At 46.1% G+C, this 23,363-nt stretch overlaps 1 protein-coding gene across 2 annotated transcripts in view; it reads left to right on the top strand.

Annotated features, from left to right (window-relative positions):
• VWA8 (von Willebrand factor A domain containing 8) overlaps window positions 1-23,363 on the top strand; it is a 670,166-nt gene that overhangs the window by 211,180 nt on the left and 435,623 nt on the right. For both annotated transcript variants that reach the window (XM_073580317.1, XM_073580318.1), the window contains exons 11-13: window positions 1,802-1,933; window positions 8,008-8,142; window positions 13,550-13,627. In XM_073580317.1, the coding sequence (XP_073436418.1) occupies window positions 1,802-1,933; window positions 8,008-8,142; window positions 13,550-13,627 (345 nt within the window). The remainder of the gene's footprint in view (window positions 1-1,801; window positions 1,934-8,007; window positions 8,143-13,549; window positions 13,628-23,363) is intronic.

Genomic DNA, 23,363 nt, shown 5'->3' on the forward strand with positions numbered 1-23,363 from the left:
CCCAAAACTGGACACAATATTCCATATGAGGTCTGACCAAAGAGGAGTAGAGGGAAATAATGCTGACTCTGTTTAATCACTTCATTCTTATCCAGGTATTGACATACATGTTGTTTAATAATTTGTTCAAAGATCTTTCCTGGTATAGAAGTCAGACTCACCGGCCTATAGTTGCCTGGGTCCACCTTCTTCCCCTTTTTGAAGATAGGAACAACATTTACTCTTCTCCAGTCTTCTGGCACTTCTCCTGTTCTCCAAGAATTTTCAAAGATTATGGAGAGGGGTTCCAAAATTTCTTCTGCTATCTCCTTCAGTACTCTGGGGAGTAATTCATCTGGACCTGGAGACTTGAATTCATTTAGGTTAGCTAAGTGTTTCCTCACTATCTTTCTGTTTATAGATATCCTGAATTCTTCTATTCCCTTAATAGGACAGTGAATAACAGTTGATGTTACATTTCCTTTCTGAGAGAAAACAGATGCAAAATAGGAATTTAAAAGTTCAGCCTTCTCAACATCCTGTCTTACCATTTCATCATTTTCATCCTGTAAAAATCCTATAGCATCTTTGACTTTTCTTTTACTTTTGACGTTCCCATTACTGGGAACGCGAGCACCGCTGAGGCCCGGGAAGGCTGCGCGGGACGCCGGAAGGTGAATATAACCCGATTTTTTTTCTTTTTCTTTTTTTTTACAGGGATATGGTACCCAGGGCCTGGAGGACAGTTTCCTCTCCTCCAGGCCGTGGGTACCATCCGCACATGAGCCGCTCACTTTGCGCATGGTTGGCATAGCCACATGCGGGAAGTAAGTGGATCTCATGCATTCCTTTGGGTGCGGAATCGCGGCATTTCTTTGCGATTCCGCAAAAAGAATTAGCATGCTGGTTTTTTTTTTCCGCGATGCAATTCCGCTGCGGGGAAAAAAGCATCATTAGCACAGCATGTGCGGAATGCCATAGGAATGCATGGGGTGCGTTCAGTATGAGTTTTTTAAGTGTTAAGTTTACATCACAATATATACTCAATCAAATGTTGCGTTTTGTGGTTAAGATCTTCCAAAAAAAGACCTCTCTTACACTGTCACTGCAAAGTTAATTATCTTTCTCTTTTAAGTGTTTTTGAAAAGTACAACAAATGTATATGCCATTTTTCACTAGTTTCCCACCAACCAAATATTGGTTTTCTTCAAGGTATTGAGCGTCAACTAACTCCTATGATGTCTACCATTCATTGCACACAATTAGAAGCAATCCTGCACCCCTTTATCTTTGTAGCAAAACTTTAGAAGCAGCAGCATAATGGACATTATCAGGCTGTACTGGGCATTGTAGCAATCATTACAACACTATGGATTTTAAACAGATTTAGGACCATATTAAAATTGAGCTGATGAGAGGGTTTAAGGAGCAGAAACCTAACTGTCGACAATCTCCGATGTTGGAGCAAAGTCACAGTCAACACATTCTGTAATCGGCTATGTGCAGTGTTATCCAGAAGCTGAAGTGTTTTGATAAAACTCTATTGCAAAATTGATTTTTAATACATAAATTTGAAAATAAAAGTGCCCAGAAAGTGTCTGTATTCTTTATGTGCTTGCTTTATTTTATATTTGCGTTAGAGGATGGGGTCATTCCATACAAATTCATTTCCTATTGACGAAAAGCAAACTTGTACCATCAGTATATATCACTGAACTGGAATGTATTGTGTTATGTTTGTGTAAAATTGTTGATCTGATAATATTTTTATGCTATGTTTTGCTATCCTAATGTGGAACACATTTTTTTAATTTCATTTTAGAGATTTGATCTGCTTGACACAGGAAGGTCTCCTGTTTCCCTAAAAATTGTAAAAGTGGATCCAGATCAGAATGCTGATGACCTCTTGGCTTCAGTCCATATTCAGACTAGTGACAAGGACATCACAATAAAGGTATAATACCCTATATGTATGCACAGTGTATATTCATTTAGTCACTTTTTAAGGATACTAATGTACACAATTTGTGTTATTTTCTCTTGGAATGTTATAACCTTAAATGAACACGGTTTGCACATGAGTTCAGCTTAGATTTCTTTCTGTCACTATATTGAAAAGTGTTGAATACACTTTTTAGTGCAAACATGTCCTGCAAAATAAAGGTTACCACATGGCCCAAATGAAAATTGTTAAACTAAGTGGATATACCACAGTACAGTGCAAATTGGGGCATGCAGTTCAATGTTATTCCCCCCCAGCCATTGGCTGGCTCATGTTTGGACTCGTTAATGCCTTTCTTTTCCATGTCCAGATTTTTCTTTGTAGTTTAAGGAGTTGTCTGCTGAAAAAATATTTTCATGTATCCACTTGTTAAATGGAGGTCCGACTACTGGGACTACCAACTTTCCTGTTAGAAAGGATGCCCAGTGCACATGCTCCATTCATTTCCTATGGGGCTGGCTCTTCCTGGCAGCACTAAATAGAGTGAATGAAGATGTGGTTGGGTGTTACATTTGGCAGTCCATTTTGTAGCTATAAAGATGTCCATTTGGGGATAAAAATGACCAGATCTGCAGGTTGGTGCCAGTCCCAGCAGTAGGACACCTGCCGATCAGCTGTTAATATACCCATTTACCACTGTCATCCAGTGCCATTCGGCTACACTTCTGAGTGACATCACAATTCTTCAGCCTTTCCGGCGCACTTCATGCTCTGTGTGTCAGCCACTTTCTGATGCTCCATAGACTTTCATTGTAAAAGCCACTACTGGGTCACACAGAGCACAGCGTGACCCGGAGTGTCTGAAGAACGGTGGTGCCACTCAGGAGAGGACTAGAACGACGCAGGATCCTGGAGAAGACGGCGGTTAGTGAGTATATTAACATGCTCACAATGCTGGATATACATATTTTAGGTGAAAGTTGGTTATCTGTATTTTTTAAGATTACATTATAGTTTTCTGTTTATTTCAGACTGATTTAAGTTACTTCTCATTAAGGTCGTCATTACACTTTCCAAGCTTTTTATTTTTTTTGTTGATAAAAATCATATCACTCTCAAACGTTTCCCAAAATTATTACCTTGAAAGATAATACTGAAATTTCAATTTGGAAAATTACTAAAGTAGTAGGCGAGGAAAATCAATGTATCAAGCATTCCAATCAGCGGCGTGTGCAGCAGAAACTTTTTATAAAAGACGTTGTAGAAGAAAAAGAGAGGCATATCTGCAAGATTATACTTTAATTTTGGAAAATAATCAACATCATCCATGAAAAAATGTCCCTGCCTCAATGGTGAGCTACTGATTTTTGAAATGTGACCACAGGACTAGCCAACCTGAATAGAAGCTACTTTCAGAAAGAAGTGTTTTATGTCTTGGGCAAAAAATACCAAGACTGGGCTGTAGATGAGTAGAAAAAAAGTGACTTTTTTTAAATTAAACTATCATTGGAGTGCAATCAGAACCTCTTTGACTTGACCACATTTGAAAAGCCCCAAAAGATCTGCCTAAAATGATAACATTTTAGGGGTAATGTACATCTGGTAGGCCAGAAGTACTCCATCCAAATGAAAGTGACATTAAATGATGACTAGTGTTGAGCATTCCGATACTGCAAATATCGGTATCGGCCGATATTCGCTGTATCGGAATTCCGATACCGAGTACCGATATTTTTTCAATATCGGATTCCAGAATCGAAAGTTCCCATAATGCAATGAGCCACTGTTGTGGCTGTGATTAGCTGCTGAAATGATGTCATCATGATGCGCGGTCTGTGCGCATCATGATGCGCGGTCTGTGCCGACTGCGGGGGTCTGTGCCGGCTGCCGGGGGTCTGTACGGGCCTGCCGGGGGCCTGTGCCGGCTGTCGACGGTCTGTACGGGCCTGCCGGGGGCCTGTGCCTGCTGCCGGGGGTCTGTACAGGCCTGCCGGGGGCCTGTGTCGGGGGTCTGTACGGGCCTGCCGGGGGCCTGTGTCGGCTGTCGGGGGTCTGTACGGGCCTGCCGAGGGCCTGAGCCGGCTGCCGGGGGTCTGTACCGGCTGTCGTGGGTCTGTACGGGTCTGCCGGGGGCCTGTGCCGGCTGTCGGGGGCCTGTGCCGGCTGTCGGGGGTCTGTACGGGCCTGCCGGGGGCCTGTGCCGGCTGTCGGGGGTCTGTGCGGGCCTTCTGGGGGTCTTGTGTGTGTGCAGGCATCGTCCGATGGGACTACAAGTCGCTATGCCTGCTACAATGACAGTGATTGACACATTAGCCAATGATGGGACAGTAGTAGTCCCATTATTCGGCTAATATGTTGAATGTAAAAAAAAAAAAACATACATACTACATATTGTGGTGTAATGACTACTGTGTCGACTAGGGGGCGCTGTGTGGATGTCCCAAGAGAGAGGATGAGTGGCAGAATACTGAGTGGCCGTTGTGTATCTCAAAGTGGGTGGCTTTGAGATGAAAGCTTGGTTAGGTGCTGATCAGCAGAGCTGATCTTTCGTGCCTATGTGTTAGGGAGAAGCCTTCAGGCAGCTGGAGAGATGGGCGGGTTCTAGCTGCCTGCAAATCCACCCAGGGGTGTGTCTGATAACACCTATTGTGAAAGACTATGTGAGTATGTGAAGGACCTGTGATGAGGTCATAGTCACGTGACCCGGTGGGCATGGCTATAGACCATATAATGTGGCTAGGGTAGGTTACATGTAGTTGAATGCTGGGACCTGATTGGTCCAGTTTGGAAGGTACCGTGAGGAGAAGGATCTCCTCACTAATAGCCTGTGGAGCGGCTGTGTGTGTAATGGCGGCCAGTGTCTGAGAGTCCCTGAGGAGTGAGTGGATTTCTGCAGCCTGGAGAAACAGCCATGTGGGAACCCTGACGTGGGTGAGATAAGGATGAGGCTGAATAGCCTGTATAATGGACGCTATGCTGTAATGCTGTTTATATTGCTGTGGTTTATGATGACAAATAAACCTCATGGACTGTTATGGCTTATGAAAACCCGAGCTGGATCTGATTGTGTGGCTGCCAAGCGAGTGTCCCCCAACCTTGAATGACAGCGCTACCTCACAATATATACAATATACATACATACTACATACATACTTCATATATACTACATTCATACAACATACATACATACTACATATATACTACATTCATACAACATACATACATACTACATACATACTACATTCATACAACATACATACATACTACATACAAATATACTACATTCATACAACATACATACTACATTCATACAACATACATATACACTCACTGGCCACTTTATTAGGTACACCATGCTAGTAAGGGGTTGGACCCCCTTTTGCCTTCAGAACTGCCTCAATTCTTCGTGGCAGAGATTCAACAAGGTGCTGGAAGCATTCCTCAGAGATTTTGGACCATATTGACATGATGGCATCACACAGTTGGCGCAGATTTGTCGGCTGCACATCCCTGATGCGAATCTCCCGTTCCACCACATCCCAAAGATGCTCTATTGGATTGAGATCTGGTGACTGAGGAGGCCATTTGAGTACAGTAAACTCATTGTCATGTTCAAGAAACCAATCTGAGATGATTCGAGCTTTATGACATGGCGCATTATCCTGCTGAAAGTAGCCATCAGATGTTGGGTACATTGTGGTCATAAAGGGATGGACATGGTCAGCAACAATACTCAGGTAGGCTGTGGCGTTGCAACGATGCTCAATTGGTACCAAGGGGCCCAAAGAGTGCCCAGAAAAAATTCCCCACACCATGACACCACCACCACCAGCCTGAACCGTTGATACAAGGCAGGATGGATCCATGCTTTCATGTTGTTTACGCCAAATTCTGACCCTACCATCCGAATGTCGCAGCAGAAATCGAGACTCATCAGACCAGGCAACGTTTTTCCAATCTTCTACTGTCCAATTTCGATGAGCTTGTGCAAATTGTAGCCTCAGTTTCCTGTTCTTAGCTGAGAGGAGTGGTACCCAGTGTGGTCTTCTGCTGCTGTAGCCCATCTGCCTCAAAGTTCGACGCACTGTGCGTTCAGAGATGCTCTTCTGCCTACCTTGGTTGTAACGGGTGGCAATTTGAGTCACTGTTGCCTTTCTATCAGCTCGAACCAGTCTGCCCATTCTCCTCTGACCTCTGGCATCAACATGGCATTTCCGGCCACAGAACTGCCGCTCACTGGATTTTTTTTCTTTTTCGGACCATTCTCTGTAAACCCTAGAGATGGTTGTGCGTGAAAATCCCAGTAGATCAGCAGTTTCTGAAATACTCAGACCAGCCCTTCTGGCACCAACAATCATGCCACGTTCAAAGGCACTCAAATCACCTTTCTTCCCCATACTGATGCTCGGTTTGAACTGCAGGAGATTGTCTTGACCATGTCTACATGCCTAAATGCACTGAGTTGCCGCCATGTGATTGACTGATTAGAAATTAAGTCTTAACACACAGTTGGACAGGTGTACCTAATAAAGTGGCCAGTGAGTGTATACTACATGCATACTACATATACACTACATTCATACTACATACATACTACATATATACTACATTAATACAACATACATATATACTACATACATATATACTACATTCATACAACATACATACTGCATACATACAACATAATACAACATGCTACATACATACTACATACAATACACTCGTGGATTTCTGCGGATCAGGGAGTATATCGGTTGTTTGTTATTTTCATTTTTTTCACAGACTACACTGGCTTCGGGGATCAAAGTGACAAGTGATCGTGAGTATGTACTCTATGTTGTATGTACTGTATGTCTATATGTATGTATTGTATGAATGTATTGTATGTAGTATGTATGTTGTATGTCTAGCATGTTTTATGTATGTTGTATGTATGTAGCATGTACAATGTATGTACTATGTACGTATGCAGTATATATTATGCAGTATGTTATATGTATGTTGTATGTATGTAGCATGTTTTATGTATGTTGTATGTGTGTAGTATGTATGTGTTTTGTTTGTTTTTTTTTTACATTCAACACATTGGCCGGATGATGGGACTACTACTGTCTCATCATTGGCTAATGTGTCAATCACTGTCATTGTAGCAGGCATAGCCTGATGGGACTTGTAGTCCCATCGGACGATGCCTGAATACACACAAGACCCCCAGTAGGCCCGCACAGGCCCCCGGCAGGCCCGTACAGACCCCCGACAGCCGGCACAGGCCCCCAGCAGGCCCGTTCAGACCCCCGGCAGCCGGCACAGGCCCCGGCAGGCCCGTACAGACCCCTGGTAGCCGGCACAGGCCCCCGGCAGGCCTGTACAGACCCCCTTCAAGCCCGCACAGACCCCGCCCGCACACACAGACACGCACAGTGTCCGCCCACGCACCGCCTACACTCTCCCCCCCCCCTCCCGAACTAGATGTGCAAGGAAAGAAAGGTTTTTTTTTAATTCCGATATTTCTGTCCCATTGACTTGAATGGGACTTCCGGTATCGGAATCGATACCCGATACTTTTTGGGTATCGGTCCGATCCAATCCGAACCAATATTTCTCTATATCGGAAAGTATCGCTCAACACTAATGATGACGTAACTGCTATCCGTTCTGCAGAAGTTTTCCAGTGGGAATGGCGTGTTACCACAAGACCTGCCATTCTGACATTTTTTTTAGGTACACCCAATACATTGGTGCCCAATACAAGCTTGCATTATCATAGCGGCCTGGAAGCTTTGTGGAATTTAACCTGATAGAAAACCTCTAGTCTATCATGACGGCACGAACCGGAAATATAGATTGTGCAACAAAAACATAGATGTGATCAAAGTTGTTTTTTATAACAAGAAATAAAAAAGATGTGCGGGAATCTGGTGGAATTAATGCCTAAGAGGGTCAAGTAACCAACTGCATCAAACGGAGGACACATCATGTAGGAAAATTGGTGAAATAAATGAGACTTTGTACGATTGCTTATGTCTCTTTATTATCCTGTTGGTTTCATTTATTTGGCTTTAAGGTGCATATTTGTTTCCCCACAGGTGCCAGCAGGTCCACGGCCCATGCAGTTACATTCCAGGTCATCACACTTCATTAGAACCAGTACCCATGATCAACTATTGGCTGAGATGACGCAGTCCCATATGGTCAAAGACATGTGCCTGATTGGAGGAAAGGTAAATTGTGTATACGGTAATTAAAAAACTAGTGCCGTTCTCCCCTCGGGCGCACTGGTACGGGATGCGATGTTGGACCAGTTGCTGTTGTGCTTGCGATGAGGGGATGCTTGGGGGGTGAAAATAAAGTCTAGTGCCCTTTGTGGCGAAGTAGATTTTGAGTGGCGCGGTGGGAGGGAGCTGGGGTGGATTGGACCTGATATCCGTGGGGGGCGGGGGGGGCGAAATATGATGCGGAGTGGCGCGGCTGGCGGGGATGGTTTTCCCGCTGAAATGAGGCACTGATGTATAATTTTGATTTTTGTTTATTTGTGGAGCCATGTTGTTTATAGGCTCAATTTTATGCAAATATCTGTGTTTTGAGATTTCTTCTTTTTATTTATTCTTACACAGGAAGAGTTTTACCCTTTAAATAATATTTGCTCTCAATGTAAATTTTACTAGCTATATAAGATGTCATATTCTTTCTGTATTGATTCCTGAATGTTTAATAAAAAAGATCTGATTCAAAAAAAAAACTAGTGCCGTTCATCTTCACCTATATCAAGAAAGATTTTGTTTCCCCACACAATGAATAAGTAGTGTAACACTGAAGAAATAGAGATTAAATCAGTTCTTCCATATCCACTTTTCTGCCACTTTAAACCTTTTAGAAAAAAAATAGCTATGTTTTTCAGATTATAGGACGCACCTTACTATAAGATGCATCCAAGGTTGTGTTAGCGGAAAATACGAATAACATATTTCCTGCTAATGAAAACTTCTCAGCCTTTGTAAAGAAGTTGAGTGGTCAGTATCACTAATTTAAATTCACTGGTGTAGAATTGGGAGGTAATAGATCTATTGTTTGTGTGTCTCTGCAGCATGTGTGCTATACACATTTAGCTTTACTTCATTGCCCACTTTCTGCAGTGCACATATACACAACACTACTGCTTTCACATTACAACACCCTTAACTGCTGTATATACAAATTGTACTATGTATTGAAATACACAGTTGCATTCACATAAACAGAACTCTGCTACATCAACACACAAACCTGTGCCACACCAACACATACACACCAGGCTACACCAACACACAAATCTGTGCCACACCAACACATACAGACCAGGCTACACCAACACATACACACCAGGCTACACCAACACATATACACCAGGCTACACCAACACATACACACCAGGCTACACCAACGCATACACACCAGGCTACACCAACGCATACACACCTGGCTACACCAACACATATACACCTGGCTACACCAACACATACACACGAGGCTACACCAACACATACACACCAGGCTATACCAACACATATACACCAGGCTACACCAACACACAAATCTGTGCCACACCAACACATACGCACCTGGCTACACCAACGCATACACACCAGGCTACACCAACGCATACACAAGAGGCTACACCAACGCATACACACCAGGCTACACCAGCGCATACACACCAGGCTACACCAGCGCATACACACCTGGCTACACCAACACATACACATGAGGCTACACCAACACATACACACCAGGCTACACCAACACATACACACCAGGCTACACCAACACATAGACACCAGGCTACACCAACACATAGACACCAGGCTACACCAACACATAGACACCAGGCTACACCAACACATACACACCAGGCTACACCAACACACAAATCTGTGCCACACCAACACATACACACCTGGCTACACCAACACACAAATCTGTGCCACACCAACACATACACACCTGGCTACACCAACACATACACACCTGGCTACACCAACACATGCGCACCAGGCTACACCAACACATGCGCACCAGGCTACACCAACACATGCACACCAGGCTACACCAACATATACACACCAGGCTACACCAACACACAAATCTGTGCCACACCAACACATACACACCAGGCTACACCAACGCATACACACCAGGCTACACCAACGCATACACACCAGGCTACACCAACGCATACACACCAGGCTACACCAACGCATATACACCTGGCTACACCAACACATATACACCTGGCTACACCAACACATACAGACGAGGCTACACCAACACATACACACCAGGCTATACCAACACATATACACCAGGCTACACCAACACACAAATCTGTGCCACACCAACACATACACACCTGGCTACACCAACACCATACACACCAGGCTAAACCAACACATACACACCAGGCTACACCAACACATACACACCTGGCTACACCAACACATACACATTATGCTACACCAACACACAAACCTGTGCTACACCAGCACATACACACCTTGCTACACCAACGCATAAACACCAGGCTACACCAGCGCATACACACCAGGCTACACCAACGCATACATACCAGGCTACACCAACGCATACATACCAGGCTACACCAACGCATACACAACAGGCTACACCAACTCATATACACCAGGCTACACCAACACATACACACGAGGCTACACCAACACATACACACGAGGCTACACCGACACATACACACGAGGCTACACCAACACATACACACCAGGCTATACCAACACATATACACCAGGCTACACCAACACACAAATCTGTGCCACACCAACACATACGCACCTGGCTACACCAACGCATACACACCAGGCTACACCAACGCATACACACCAGGCTACACCAACGCATACACACCAGGCTACACCAGCGCATACACACCAGGCTACACCAGCGCATACACACCTGGCTACACCAACACATACACATGAGGCTACACCAACACATACACACCAGGCTACACCAACACATACACACCAGGCTACACCAACACATACACACCAGGCTACACCAACACATAGACACCAGGCTACACCAACACATAGACACCAGGCTACACCAACACATACACACCAGGCTACACCAACACACAAATCTGTGCCACACCAACACATACACACCAGGCTACACCAACACACAAATCTGTGCCACACCAACACATACACACCTGGCTACACCAACACATGCGCACCAGGCTACACCAACACATGCGCACCAGGCTACACCAACACATGCGCACCAGGCTACACCAACACATGCACACCAGGCTACACCAACATATACACACCAGGCTACACCAACACACAAATCTGTGCCACACCAACACACACACACCAGGCTACACCAACGCATACACACCAGGCTACACCAACGCATACACACCAGGCTACACCAACGCATACACACCAGGCTACACCAACGCATATACACCTGGCTACACCAACACATATACACCTGGCTACACCAACACATACAGACGAGGCTACACCAACACATACACACCAGGCTATACCAACACATATACACCAGGCTACACCAACACACAAATCTGTGCCACACCAACACATACACACCTGGCTACACCAACACCATACACACCAGGCTAAACCAACACATACACACCAGGCTACACCAACACATACACACCTGGCTACACCAACACATACACATTATGCTACACCAACACACAAACCTGTGCTACACCAGCACATACACACCTTGCTACACCAACGCATAAACACCAGGCTACACCAGCGCATACACACCAGGCTACACCAGCGCATACACACCAGGCTACACCAGCGCATACACACCAGGCTACACCAACGCATACATACCAGGCTACACCAACGCATACACAACAGGCTACACCAACTCATATACACCAGGCTACACCAACACATACACACGAGGCTACACCAACACATACACACGAGGCTACACCGACACATACACACGAGGCTACACCAACACATACACACGAGGCTACACCAACACATACACACGAGGCTACACCAACACATACACACGAGGCTACACCAACACATACACACGAGGCTACACCAACAAATACACACCAGGCTACACCAACACATACACGTCAGGCTACACCAACACATATACACCAGGCTACACCAACACATGCACACCAGGCTACACCAACACATACACACCAGGCTAAACCAACACATACACACCAGGCTAAACCAACACATACACACCAGGCTAAACCAACACATACACACCAGGCTACACCAACACATATACACCAGGCTACACCAACACATACACACCAGGCTACACCAACACATACACACCAGGCTACACCAACACATACACACCAGGCTACACCAACACATACACACCAGGCTACACCAACACATACACGAGGGTACACCAACACACAAATCTGTGCCACACCAACACATACACACCTGGCTACACCAACACATGTGCACCAGGCTACACCAACACATGTGCACCAGGCTACACCAACACACAAATCTGTTCCACACCAACACATACACACCAGGCTACACCAACACACAAATCTGTGCCACACCAACACATACACACCAGCCTACACCAACACATACACACCAGCCTACATCAACACATACACACCAGCCTACATCAACACATACACACCTGCCTACATCAACACATACACACCAGCCTACATCAATCCATACACACCAGCCTACATCAACACATACACACCAGCCTACACCAACACATACACACCTGGCTACACCAACACATACACACCTGGCTACACCAACACATACACATTATGCTACACCAACACACAAACCTGTGCTACACCAGCACATACAGAGCTGGCTACACCAACACATACATATCATGCTACACCAACACACAAACCTGTGCTACACCGGGACATATACGCCTATTCTACACCAACACATATACATCTCTGCTACACCAACACACAAACCTGTGCTACACCAACACATACACACCTGGCTGCACCAGTACATACGCATCTCTGCTACACCAACACACAAACCTGTGCTACACCAACACATACACATCTCTGGTACACTAACACCCAAACCTGTGCTACACAAACACATACACACCTGGCTACACCAACACACGCACACCTCTACTGCAACCTACCCACTGCTCTCGATTCAACAGTGATTACTCCAGAATTCTGGCATAAATCGATTTGATAGAAAGTTTTTGCACAAATAGGAGATCAATTCCACAGAGAGAACTGTGTTGCTGCCTCCTTCTCTCAGTAATCTGGAAGGACCCTGAGTCCAGAGGTAGATCAGAGGGATCTACATCTGGACTATAAGATGCGCACACTTTTTAGCAAGATTTCTTTCAATAAAGGCATGTTTTATAGTCCAATAAATATATTGTCTTGAGTCTAATAGTTGGAAAACATATATATACCATGCTTTTGTTCTCCAAGTTTTGTGTAAATTGTAGATAGTTTTGACTGCTAGAATCTCAGATTGTAGAAGACACCACCCCTACATTTTCATGTTCTAAGTTTATGATTGGCTTAATATGGGTAATATTATTTTTGTCTTTTAGGGGTGTGGTAAAAGTGTTATTGCTAAAGAATTTGCCGATATGCTTGGTTACGAGGTTGAACCAATCATGCTGTACCAGGTAATGAAGCTGCACGGATGGATTTTACTTGCTTCAATGTGTGCAATGTTACAATGTTCAACTAATTGTGTAACAATTTGCAGTCAACTGCATTAGTAATCTTCAGTAATGTGAAAACAAAAGTTAGTTTAATTTGGAGGGGAAGAATAAGCTGTTACTAGACACAATGGGAAGCCACTTATCTCCCATAAGAGCAAGTGACCAGAAATGTTGAAATGCATCATGCTTAATCCTTATTTCTCCCCTTAACTGCTATCGGGTAAGTCGGTAAGCGCCAAAGCTTGTAAAGACACCTCAATACTGTATTACATGCAATGCGGATTTTGTAGTAACCATGTGCCAGAATAAATCATTGTTGTTCCCAAATGCTTGTTGGAATAGTTGTTGGAAGGTGTCATGGTTATTTGAGTATCAGTTAGGCAACAGTCATAACTTTTAACCTTTTTGTCATCTAAAACACTTATTAACAAAATATTGCTGGTGATACCGCTGATCTAATGAGGGGCAGTAAAGGGAAACTGAAATTTTGCATGTGAAGTATACAATCAAGGCAATGTGTTATTAGAAAATGGCCTAAAACAAAAAGAATACATTTAACACAAAATCCTGATATAAACAGTAGGTAATTTTTTTGACAAAACATTCCTTTTAAAATCCTTGACCCGTGGACTCTCTGTGCCAATGTATGGGGCTCTGAGGGATATTATGTTCCCACAGGCTATAAGACGTAATGCCAACTTGAGCATTTACTCACTCTCCCGATGCCTCTCTGCTGCTGCTCTGATCTTTGTTGATAGGCTGCATGAGTGACGTTGTGGCTACAGTGCTGCAAGCCAATCACTTGGCTTAGTGGCTTGGCCATCTCCATCAGTAGAGCCTCTGAGCTCAGTGAATAGTGTTAGCATGGTTGATGTGATGTCACCACTGCAGCCAATCAACACAGACCAGCGCTGCGGAATATGTTGGCGCTATATAAATAAAGATTATTATTATAAAGACCAGAGCTGCAGTGGAGCTGCATTAATGAACTAGAAGAGATTCAGTTAATTTACTCACTTATATAGCGCCATTAATTCCACAGCACTTTACAGACGTTATTGGCACTGTCCCCATCGGGGCTCACAATCTAGGATCCCTATCAGTATGTCTTTGGATTGTGGGAGGAAACCGGGTAATCCAGAGGAAACCCACGCAAACACGGGGAGAACATACAAACTCCTTGCAGATGTTGTCCTTGGTCAGAACCCAGCGCTGCAAAGCAGCAGTGCTAACCACTGAGCCACCGTGCCGCCCATATGTCTTTTTGAGCAGGCTGAGCGCACAATAGTTTTGTTTTGTTTGCTTTGAACAGTTCGTATTGATTCAATTATTATAAAGTGGGTTTTGTTTGCATCACTGAATAATTTCCCCATGGTCATGGGCTATAAATATGAACACGGTGTCTAATATGTTCTTGAGTGCTAGAATGAAATTTCATTGATTGAACTACATAGGTTTAGGACAGTCAAACTCATTTCTGTAAAATAGATGTTATTGTTGATTATGAGCCCAATGATTTCAAGCGTTACTTAAAAAAAGAAATATTTAGTTACATGGAGAAGTTTCTACAGAAGACGCAAGAAGGTCACTGAATAATTGTACAACGTATAAAGCCCAAGCAAACAAGCTCATTAAAGCAGAGCACCGAGCACTCAGCATGAAAGTGTTTTTGCTTCTGAATTCCCATTAAATTAGACTCAGTAATGTGCGGTAATGAGCCCAAAATATATGGGTAAGGTTGGTGACCTTTATTCAAGGTGTATAATGAAAGAGCACATGAAAAGTTAAAGTGCATTTAAGAAATTAACTCAGGGCAATTTTCCACCGTTGGGGAGGTAATGCAGGATCAGACTGATTTAGGGAATGCAATTATTTTCTTTCTAAACCGCTTATATCAGTGTTTGTTGCTATATTTAAGCATTTACAAATGTGTGGAAATGAAACGGTAACTGTACTTTCTCATAACTTTCCGAACAGGCTGTCATTCTTGCATTTTTAGCAGTGTTTCCCCTCTGCATCAGAAGTCTGTTATGCGCCATTCTCTTTGTGCGTGCCACCTTTTCCTCTCTCTAGTTTCTCTTTCCTCTTTCCATTGGCTTTTATAGGCACAGCAAACATTATTGGTGACAGATTTAGGCAGTTTATGAGACTAAATGTCTAATAACTGGATAAGTAAACATAGTTTTGTTGATAAGGTATATGTAAGAATTAAGTTTCTTATACTATTGATTTATGGGGTAAAAATGTATATTTACTGTTTAAAGTGAATCTGTCACCGTGAAAATGCAGTCATTACTCTAGGTAGGATGTTATAGAGCACGGGGAAACAATTTGATTGATATATAGTTCAATGGAAAAGATTCAGTGTAACTTGTGCTTTAGTCATTTACACCTCCGGTGTCTATGGGATTTTTGGTCCCCTTTGGGGGGCCTTTCAGTGACTAACAGCTTTGTATAAGAGTACATACAGAGATAGCTGTCAGTCATTGATAGGACTGCACAGGGGACAGAGAATTCCAGAAAAAGCACAGATTTAAATGATTAAAACACAGGTTATACTGAATCTTTTCTTACAAAACTATATATCAATCTGTTCTGCTCCTCCTGCTCTATAACATGGTGCCTGCAGAATGGACTGTGTTGTGAATTCTCTCTCTGGCTTCCCTCTGGTGACTACTGAAGGTAGTGGAGCTGGTCAGATTGACAGAGGGGTTGCGAGTTCTCTTTCTGGGCTCCCTCTGGTGGTTACTGGAGGTAGTGGAGCTGATCTGATTGACAGAGGCTTGCCACCTGATAATGAGGAAGACAATTGGAGATCTTGGGTTTCAGATTGGGATTTAAGACAGCCGACTCACTCTATACCTGCTGGTGATTTTCTTCCTGTGCCTCCTGAGGTCTGATGTCTCCTGCTCTGTCCCTACATGTTCAGCTAAGTGGATCATTTGCTACTCTGCATTTGATCTGGTTTTGTCTATCTCTGCTTTGTGCGAGTCAGCCAGCTCCGGCTGGGGCTGTGCTGAATCACCGCCCATATGTTACTGCTTATGGCAGTTTGTTTTGCCCCCTGTTATATTGGTCTCTTTTTGCTCTGCTTTCAGAATATACCAGAGTGTTGATATAGTGGGCGAAGTCGTGCGACTTCAGTATTTTTGTGCATCTGACGTGTTGGACTTTTGCAGGGTTTTTTGCATGATTGCAGGGTGTCTTTCCTTTCCTGTCCTGTCTAGTCAGTGTGGGCCCCATCGTTTGCTCAGTCTATTTTTCTGCCTGCGTTTGTGTTTTCATCTTGTCTCACCGACAATATATGTTTGGAGGCTATCTATTCCTTTGGGGGCTGCTCCGTGGCAGTTTAGATTTCCCCTTTCTTGCTTTAGGCTTAGTTAGCTCTCCGGCTGTGCCAAGGTGTCTAGGTTCATCGTAGGTACGCTCCACGGCTACTGATAGTTGTGTGGATAGGATCAGGGGTCTGCAATCCGCTTTAGTTACCAACCTCTCTGGTTTTCTGTGGCTTAGCCTGGGCCTGCTATCCTCCTTGGTGACCCATTCATAACAGGACTGCTTTATCATGGTGACAGGTTCCCTTTAAGAAGTATGAAAACAGTTATGCTATAAGGGGAAAAATCTGTATTTATTGAATAAACCATTTTTTTTAGCGCTAGAAAGAGAGTTTTGATTTACAATGCATAGGAAAGCAAGGTGGAAGGCTGATGGCTGGCTGCAATCTTGGCAATGAGTCTCTTGAGATGAGCACTCAGATACTGCATGGTCCAGTGCGATTGTCCTTTAAGCCTATTATTTCAAAACTAATTTCTCATAATCCATGGGTCGGTGATTTTTTCATTGTTGTATTTCTATGTTATTGTACATTCACACACAGTCAGCAATATGTTAATACCTCTCATTATCTAAGTTTTAGTGGTTTTTGCCTTTTGCCATCTTATGTTCTTATTTATAGAAAGGCTGCTATACTGCCGTCCAGTCCCACGCCCCAGTGTAGGAAAGCCGTGGATCAGCCTTTGTGCACCTATTGAAGCTATTTGTAGATATTATATTTTGCAGCGAATAATAACAAACACCATAATGGTAAATTGCACTGCAGTAATAGCAAAACAATGTGCAGGCGCCCAGCTGGGATAAGTGTGAGATCCTAAGAGCACAAATGGTTTGCAGTGTTTGTTTCTACTTTATTCAGTAACCACTGCTCCGGAAACGAAATATGTGTTTGGTACTTAAAGAGGTACTTTGATAATGACTGATCCATTCTATCAGAGAAAGAAGCAGAGTTCTGATAAGGTATATTAGAGTTGCTTATTTTCATGTGTATTATTGATTTATGAAATACACATTAAAATGAGGGTTACACTTTAACCCCGAGCCAGTTTTCACCGTCGTGACCAGGCAAAATTTTCCAATTTTGACCAGTGTCACTGGTAATAATTCTGGAACGCTTCAACAGATCCCGCTGATTCTGAGACTTTCTTGTGACATATTGTACATTATTGTTATTATTATTATTTATATAACACCATTGATTCTGATAGAGAGGGTAGAGGACCCTGCCCTTTCGGGCTTACATGCTTCATGTTAGTCGTAAATTTCGGCCAATATTTTTTTGCGTTTATGTGAAGCTGTGGAGACTCCAAAGGTGAACCCACAGGACCGCAACGACGAACCTACCCCCGGGCGAGCAGGCCAGGTGTACCACCCCCTATACAGGGAGTGTTAGGGGCAGGCCCGGAGGAGACTATCGCCACGGAAGCTGGTACTTGGGGACAACTGGAGGAGTAGACAGGCGAACACGGAGCTGGCCGGCAGGCTGGCGAGCACAGGAGAGACGGCTGCAGGACTGAACGGAGAGCAGGCAGGAGGAACCGGAGTTGACAGGAGCGGATCAGGAAGGCACACACGGGTGTAGGCAGGAACGGACAGGAATGGCGGACTCTGGAAGGGAATGCAAGATGGAGAGAGATCAGCAGAATACACAAGGCGGGAAAGGCACAAGGCTGGGTGCTAGCGAGAGAAAACGCCGGAGCCGGGGGACCCGAGAATCTGTCGTGGAACACAATAGATAATCAGGCACGGGTCAGAAAGGGCAGCTCCCTTTTATAGGGGCAGGACTTCCAGGTCAGACCTCCAGGGTCACGGAGGCGGAGAGAAGGGCTGAGCCAGACTGTGCTGAGGACTGGGGTGAGGCGCGCATGCGTCCGGGCTGGTCAGAGAAGCTGACCACGGGGCAGGACGCAGGAGAGCGGGCGCGCGCGCGCCTGTTACAGAGCGCACCGGGAGCGGCGGACAGACTGCGAAGCAGGACGCAGGGAAGCCGGAGGACGCGCGCCTGCCGCGGGAGCGCGCGGGGAGCTGCGGACGCGCCTGGAGGCCGTGGCCAGCACGGGACCAGGAACGGGAGCAGCGGCAGGAGCCGCGGACGCGAAGGAGACGGCGGGCATGGGAGCCGTGGTAAGCATGACAGTACCCCCCTTCTTACGCCCCCTCCTCTTAAGGCCGGACAGGAACTTTGCCAAAATCTGAGGAGCCTGAATGTTCTCCCGGGGCTCCCAAGATCTCTCCTCTGGGCCAAAACCTTTCCAATCGATTAAGAAAAAGGTTTTACCTCTAGATCTCTTCATGGCAAGAATGTCCTTAACTTCAAAGACATCTTGCGTGGAAACGGGCGCTGGAGAGCGACCAGCAGAAGCATGAAAGTGGTTAAGCACAACAGGTTTCAAGAGGTAAACGTGGAACGAATTAGGGATTCGTAGCGAGGCCGGGAGTTTTAATTTGTAAGCCACATCGTTGATACGAGCTAAAATCTCAAAGGGACCGATGTACCGGGGACCCAGTTTGTACGAGGGAACTTTGAGGCGGACAAATTTTGAAGATAGCCAGACTTTATCTCCAGGGTGGTACAACGGGGCATCCAAGCGTTTTTTATCAGCATGCTTCTTAAAACTGTCACGTGCCCGTTCAAGTGCGGCTTTGGTCTCCTGCCAGACCCTGGAGAACTCCCCGGCTAGAAGATCGGCCGCCGGCACACCCGAAGCCGGAAGTACCGGCAGAGGCACACCAGGATGTTGTCCGTAAACCATAAAGAAGGGCGACTTGGCAGAGGATTCACTGGTATGGTTGTTGTAGGCAAATTCGGCCCACGGGAGCAGGCTGGACCAATCGTTCTGGTGGGCGTTAGAAAAATGTCGGAGGTACGTTACGAGAATTTAGTTTGTACGTTCTGCTTGCCCGTTAGATTGAGGATGGTAGGCGGAGGAAAAGTCCAATGTTACCTCCATCAGCTTGCATAGGGCCCTCCAGAATCGCGAGGTAAACTGAACCCCTCTATCCGAGACAATATGCTTGGGGAAGCCATGAATCCGAAAGACATGAGAGACGAAAATCCGCGCCAGCTCGGGGGCGGAAGGTAGTCCGGGCAGAGGGATGAAATGGGCCATTTTGGAGAAGCGGTCTACGACCACAGAAATGACTGTGTGGCCCGAAGACTGAGGTAGATCCGTAATAAAGTCCATCGCGACATGCTGCCACGGAGCTGAGGGCACCGGAAGTGGATGCAAGAGACCGGAGGGTTGGTGTCGAGGGACCTTGTTCTTGGCACAAGATGGGCATGAAGCGACGAAGTTTCGGACATCTTGAGGCAGGGAGGGCCACCAATAAAAACGGGAGATGAAGGAAAGTGTCTTCTTGAGGCCCACATGACCTGCTAGCTTGGAGGCATGACCCCAGTAGAGAACTCGCCTCCTGTCATCCTCTCGAACAAAAGTCTTCCCGGGAGGTAAGGAAGTCATGCTCACTGGAGCGACCACGATGAGCTTGCTAGGCTCCACTATGTGTGAAGGTTCCTCTTCAGTATCGGTGACCAGAAATGACCGGGACAAGGCATCCGCTTTAAGGTTTTTGTCACCAGGTCCGAAATGAAGCTCAAAGTCGAATCGGGTGAAGAACAGGGACCACCTAGCTTGCCGGGGGTTCAGCCTTTGTGCAGACTGGATATACGCTAAATTCTTGTGGTCGGTGTAGATCTGGAGTGGATGTACAGCGCCCTCCAGAAGATACCGCCACTCTTCCAAAGCTAGTTTGATGGCGAGTAACTCTCTGTCCCCAATGGTATAGTTCCTCTCCGAAGGAGAAAATGTTTTGGAGAAGAAGCCGCAGGTAACCAGTCGTCTGGAGGAGGATCTTTGAGAGAGGACCGCTCCTGCTCCGGTGGCGGAGGCATCCACCTCCAGGGTGAATGGCTTGTTAGCCTCTGGACGGTGAAGTACGGGAGCTGTGGCGAAAGCTTGCCTCAGGGCTTGGAAGGCGTTCTCGGCTTCAGGAGACCAGCGGTGGGGGTTGGCACCTTTGCGGATCAAAGCGGAGATAGGAGCGGTCAATGATGAAAAGTGTGGGATAAACTGCCGGTAGTAGTTGGCAAACCCCAGGAAGCGCTGGATTGCCTTAATTCCCTGGGGACGCGGCCAGTTGAGTACCGCGGACACTTTTCCCGGGTCCATGCGCAAGCCAGAGTCAGAAATTATGTACCCCAAGAACGGCAGTGACGACTGTTCAAAGGCGCATTTCTCCAGCTTGGCATAGAGACGATGTTCTCTCAGACGAAGCAAGACTTGGCAGACGTCTTTTCGGTGCGTAGACGGATCCGGAGAAAACACCAGGATGTCATCAAAGTATACCACCACGCAGGAATAGAGTAGATCTCGGAATACACTGCGGGAGCATTGCACAACCCGAAGGGCATGACGAGGTACTCATAGTGACCGTCCCGGGTGTTGAAAGCAGTCTTCCATTCGTCACCAGAGCGAATCCGGACCAGATTATAGGCCCCCCGAAGGTCCAACTTAGTGAAGATCCGTGCCCCCCGTAGACGGTCAAAAAGCTCTGGAATGAGAGGAAGGGGGTATTTGTTCTTAATGGTGATATCGTTGAGACCTCTGTAGTCAATACAGGGACGGAGGGACCTATCCTTCTTCACAAAAAAGAACCCAGCCCCGGCGGGCGAGGAAGACTTGCGAATAAAGCCTCTGGCCAAGCTCCTGAACATACTCGGACATAGCCTGAGTCTCAGCGGGAGAAAGCGGATAAATCCGACCTCGGGGCGGAGTGGAACCGGAGACAAGGTTGATGGGACAATCATATGGCCGATGCGGAGGCAGGCTCTCGGCCTCCTTCTTGTCAAAGACGTCCAAAAAAGCCCAGTAGGCGGAAGGTAACTCTGTTGATGTTGAACGTGGAAAACTCTGCGGCTGTACGGTGAGCAGACACTTATTTTGGCAAGGCTGGCCCCATCGCAGAACGTCACCGGAACGCCAGTTAAGAGTAGGCTCGTGTGTTCTTAGCCAAGGGAGGCCCAAAAGGATGGTATGAGATAACGAAGGCAGTACGTAGAAAACAATCTTCTCCCGGTGTAGGGCTCCGGTATCGGGGCCGCAGATGCTGTCACTGGGCGGGAGCGGGGCGGACTACGGGTGGCCAAAGGAGCGCGAGAAGGTCTTCTCTCTCTAGCGACCTCTCGGGATCGTTCCTGAAAGCGTAGGTCGATGCGGGTGGCCAAAGAGATCAGATCCTCCAGGGAGGTGGGAGTATCTCGACCCGCCAACTCATCCTTGATTTGACTAGAAAGGCCCCGCCAAAAGGCTCCCACCAAGGCCTCATTGTTCCAACCCAACTCCGAGGAGAGGGTGCGAAACCGAATGGCGTACTGGCCTACCGAAAGCGAGCCCTGGTGCAGATTGAATAGAGATTCGGTGGTGGAAGCCAAACGACCCGGCTCATCAAACACCTTACGGAAGGTATCCAGGAAAAAGGAGAGTTGGTGACTAAGGGGTCTTCACGTTCCCAGAGGGGGTTAACCCAAGCCAGAGCCTCCCTTTCTAAGTGGGACACAATAAAGGCCACCTTGGCTCGATCGGTGGGATACTGTTGCGGCAGCAACTCAAAGTGTAGTTGACATTGATTTAAGAAGCCCCTATACGACTTGGGTTCGCCACTGTATCGCGGGGGCTTCGCCAAGCGAGGACTGGGAAGCGGGGGCACGGGCTGAACCGGAGTTGCGGCTGCGGTCTGGAGAGCTAGCAGGCGGTTATCTACCGAAGCCATGTAATTCAAAATGTGGGCCTGGGTGTCACGCTGCTGGGAGAGCTCCTCTTGGAGACCGGCGATCTGGGAAGCACTCCCCGGATCCGAGGCCTATAGCGAAGACAAACGGGACTCCATGGATTTGAGGAAAGACATGATCCTCGCCTGATTTTCCCGTAGGAACAAAAGTTCCTTTTGGGTCGGGGTCGGGGTACCAGCGGGGTCCATGGCCTGATTATTCTGTGAAACTTTATGTCATCCCCTGAAGAAGAAGTGGTTCACACTTTGAAACGCGTTGGGAATTAAATGGTTAAATTTCTCACGTTGTGGTGATTTTATCCTGGTCAAGCAGCTCACAGTAAGCCCGAGAATAACATTATATCCATAAGGATTCATATTGGCGGTCACACAGTGGACCTTCGGGCGTGCAGCAGGCTGACGGCGGGTTTATATGCCTATACCATTCCTGGAAAGGGTGAGTAGACTTCTGCTATATCTATTCAATTGTCCACCAGATAAGACCCTATTGCGCTTTTCTGTTTCCCAGTTTTAGTACAATAGATAATCAGGCACGGGTCAGAAAGGGCAGCTCCCTTTTATAGGGGCAGGACTTCCA

This window comes from Dendrobates tinctorius, unplaced genomic scaffold, assembly GCF_039654945.1.
Source record: "Dendrobates tinctorius isolate UK_male_01 unplaced genomic scaffold, ASM3965494v1 ptg000064l, whole genome shotgun sequence".
Lineage (NCBI taxonomy): Eukaryota > Metazoa > Chordata > Amphibia > Anura > Dendrobatidae > Dendrobates > Dendrobates tinctorius.